Source organism: Apaloderma vittatum, unplaced genomic scaffold (genome assembly GCF_000703405.1).
Source record: "Apaloderma vittatum isolate BGI_N311 unplaced genomic scaffold, ASM70340v1 scaffold20959, whole genome shotgun sequence".
In the NCBI taxonomy this organism is placed as follows: domain Eukaryota; kingdom Metazoa; phylum Chordata; class Aves; order Trogoniformes; family Trogonidae; genus Apaloderma; species Apaloderma vittatum.
Window position 1 is genome coordinate 65,482 of NW_009736158.1, and position 4,107 is coordinate 69,588.

At 39.8% G+C, this 4,107-nt stretch overlaps 1 protein-coding gene across 1 annotated transcript in view; it reads right to left on the minus strand.

Moving 5' to 3' along the window:
* RCN2 (reticulocalbin 2, EF-hand calcium binding domain) overlaps positions 1-3,568 on the minus strand; it is a gene marked incomplete at its 5' end in the record, with an annotated part of 7,671 nt that extends 4,103 nt beyond the window's left edge. The window contains 3 exons of the mRNA XM_009876877.1: positions 273-369; positions 849-950; positions 3,372-3,568. Of these exons, the coding sequence (XP_009875179.1) occupies positions 273-369; positions 849-950; positions 3,372-3,568 (396 nt within the window). The remainder of the gene's footprint in view (positions 1-272; positions 370-848; positions 951-3,371) is intronic.
* Positions 3,569-4,107: the final 539 nt, after the last annotated feature.

Genomic DNA, 4,107 nt, shown 5'->3' on the forward strand with positions numbered 1-4,107 from the left:
TTTCACAGACGTGTTCAGTTAGCAGTAACTCAGCAAGGAAACAGTGGTACGAGCTATACACAAGCTACTGCCAAAGGTGTACAGGGCAGACTGAAATAATGATCTCCCATGTTCAGTACCAGGAAATGGAATTATCCTAAAAGATAGAATAATGTTACTCAGAACCTGTAGGCTGAAGTGTAAAAAGCTGAAAATAAAGGTGCATACAATCCACCCCATTCCAAAAGCTTTTGTTCAGTTTCTTCTTTCACGCCCCCACCCTTTTTTCTTACTTGGGTCTCTTCTGTAATCACCAAGGAATTCTTCCAGGCTAACAAATCCATCGCCATCTTTATCATGTTCTTCTAAAGCCTCCTGAATGACAAAGTCCTTTTGTATACGTACAAAAAGCAAAATAGCAATTTGTGAGAAATCACCAACTTGTAATCAAGTGAAAGAGCAGTAAATCATTTTAGAGCAATAAGGTATTCTTTAAAGTGAAGACTCCCTCATTTCAAACCTGCTTTTGTTTCATGTGGACTAGTGCAGGAGTTGGTTCCTGTGCAGTAAAACAGCTCTGTTCTTAAAGAGTTTAGACATAGCTACGGCAGTCCAATCCCAAGCATGAGAGAGAGTTCTGCAGTACTAGTCCTTGAAACATGTTTTAAAGCAAAGCACTGAACTACTGCTCCAGCTCCTGACCTCCAGCACTGGTTCCACAACACGTTACCTGCCTTTCGATTTGTTCTGTAAAAGCAATGCACGTAACTGCTCAAAGGCACTCTTCCTGTAGCTCTGGGGCTCAGCACGTGTGTTAAGATGTTACATCTATATAGACACAGGCTGACAGACACCCCTCTAAATCTTACCGTCATATAGTCCACTTCCTCAGGATGTTCAAAAGCAACAAATTCATCCACATTTAGATCAGGAACATCGTCTCTATTAGCTTTTTCAAAACGCTTTTTCTCCTTTAAATGAAGCTTAGAAAACAGATTTAGTTAGAGCACTTAATGAAAAGGAAAAACAACATTACAGTAGCTGGCTGCAAGCTCATTAGAATATTAATTGTTTCACATAACCTACTCATACTGATGTTATATTTTCACTAGAAGGAGCTCATCCAAAGCAACAACAACAGCACTTTTAAGTGAGGTAGTTTTATTCTAAGAATCACATAAAAACTTCCTTTTTTCTAATTTGAGGAGACATTTAAAACACACTCTAAGCCAAGGCTTCAAAAACGCAAAAGGGAGATAATGAAGATATCAAGAATTCTTGTCTTCATACATGCTTCCTCCTCTAAAAGTCACCAATTCCCAAACTAACCTAGGGGATTATAAGCAACGGTAGCAATCTAGAATTTATGTTTAACCGTCTGGATCTATCGCTCATTTATATCACGGGCTGTTTGTAGTTCAGAGATGGTCTTGAAATATTATAAATGTAAAATATCTTTTCTGAAGCCATTAAAAGAGCTGAAGGATTAGACAGGTTCCTTTAATACAAGACCATTGTCCATTACATCTGAACATATTTCAAAGTGAAGTCAATTCTCTAACCAGTTTTAAGTTTAAATATTAGCATGCCTTTTAAAAATAATGAATAGCCACAATAAGCAGGCAGGTTCTTTTAATGTCTTGTACTTCCCATTTCTGTATTCCAACTGTGGAAAAATGTTATATTTTTACCTTTTTTCATTTCATACAGTCTCTCTAGACAAAATAAAGACCCAACCACTGATACCTGATCTCTACTCAAACTGCACGTGATGTGAGCTATAAAAATTTTGGAAGCCCATGATTAAATGTGTTGTACTATCAGTGTGACTCTGATCAGGATAAGGGAGTGGCCAGCAAGCCAGAGATCCCAATTAATTTAAAAAATAACCATTTGAAATTGTACTTCCTAGTTTATATGCTGTTTATTGTCACTTCTCGCAAAATTAGGCTACCCTCATCAATACAGAGCATAACATGTAACTGAAAAAGTACACGATCTTACCTATTCTGCAGAATAATTAAATGCACTCTTAATGAAAAGCTGTGCTTAGCTGAGAATTTAAGTAGGAAGGCATTTCAGGACTGACTACAGAACGTACTAGACTGCAGTGTAAGCCTGAACTATTGAGGGGGAAAGTCTATTTTTCAGCATTTTTTTGACAAGTGATGAACAAGGCTGCCACCTCCTGGTAAATTCATCTGCTTACCTGATGTCAATTCTAAATCAATACCCGAGTCTAACTCTTCCATTTTGATGAGAGCAGGATCACTACCTTCCAAATGTAAGGAAAATGCTGACGATGGCTGACATATGATGCTTGTACAATGCTACTACTTTTGCTCTTTACAACATATGTTGAAGTCAGCAAGCGGGACAACCTAGCAAGCAGGCAAAGTACAGCTTATAAGTGAGCAGGTGTTCTAGCTCAGTAGAAAGATCTATGATGGCAGTATCTCAAACGTGGGACCCGTAGCTCCATTTCAAGTCTTGTTTTATTTAGGAGCTATGTAATTATTCAGTTAAGTGACCTCTTAGCTTTACAGTTTGTTTCTTCAGTGTGTAACATCGCCTGCCCATTGTCTATTTTAGCTTCACTTCTGCCAACACCCTGTATTATTTACTACTGCTTTACTAAAAGCAGCCAAAGAAATCTCAACAGAAAAAAAACCAAAACAGCTCAGGCCAGAATGATCTACAAACTCACTCATTCTCTTTTGGGGAAATATTTACATATACTTACAAATGTGTAACTTGAGAGGAAATGAGTTTTGCCATGTGGTGATTCTTGGTGAACCTTTTCTTCCCTGCCTCTCCTGTCACTTTTCTTTCCACTTAGACACCCAGCTTTAGCTACCAGAGCTGCACTTTCATTGCTGAAATTGTCTGAATTGCTACTGCTTTCTCCGTGGGTCTCTAAAAAGCAGGCACCACTGACACCTCACACCAGGTATTTGAGAAATAACTGAAAAAGTGGGTAGAAAGGGCAATAAAGGGGATTAAGGAGTACAAAGGTTTCCTCTACCTCCAACACCAGTGGTGCTGGCTCCTGCGGAAGGCCGGCTGCTGGGTAGGCCACAGAACTGATGTCAGAGATGCCTTCTCCTTTTAACACGACGGCTGGAGACAGTGCTGTGGCAAGGCTGTCAACAGACTTACCCTACACTCTGCTAGCCAAATACACCTAGGAGGTACGATTCCATTCTGTCATGGCTTTGTTCCTAGCAGCTTTAATCCTCCATTACTTTCCTTTAATTATTCTCCTATCTCAGATAGATGGAAGTGTTAAAACACGTGCCAGCTGCTATGGTTTCTCCACCAGTCTTGTTCTACCACAATAAGCAAACATTGCTGCCCTACAGCTCACAGAAACTGTTGCTGAAACATTTTACCTGTCGAAATGATTCTTCTTCTTGATCCTCTAGGACAGTGTTCTCATCAAAATCAATTACACGATCATACATTTGCATATTATACTCCTTCCAAGACACTAATCCATCGCCATCTTTGTCATAGTCATTGAAGTGTTGCTTAGCCTCTTGTGTCACGTAATGTTTAAAAGACTGCTGTATCCAGGAACTCAGCTCATCTGTGAAAATCATTAAAAAAATAATAAAATTTTAAAAAATCAGAATCATTCACACGATGAAACCCATAAAGATAACTCTTCAGTCAGGAATATACTCTGCAATTCAGATGTAAGCGTATAGGCAAGCCGTTAGTTAAAGCAGAACAATCTGTTTCCTCTACCCTATAGCTTTTTTCAAGTTAACTGAATGAGAGAATCGATCACAGCTACAGCCTTCAGGGTTTTTTTCTGTAACACCATTTCACCTTTGATACCCTTAGAGTTTAGTGGTTACGTTAATCCAGCCGATATTGCTGCTGCCAGAAAAAGGGCAATGCATCCCTCTGACACACATGGGCAGCGGCAGGAAGAAATGCTGATGGGTTGGCATCCACGCAGCTGCATGAACCGCTAAAACTTATCTCGTAAGAGGGAAGGCTCTCAGTGTTCAGCGGAGAAAGTGCCCTTATTTAGCTCACTGGGAGCCAAGCAGTGGAAGTGGGACGCCTGCCCCTTTTGGTGCCTGTCGATATTTGCAATGACTGTGTGCCCGTGCCTTT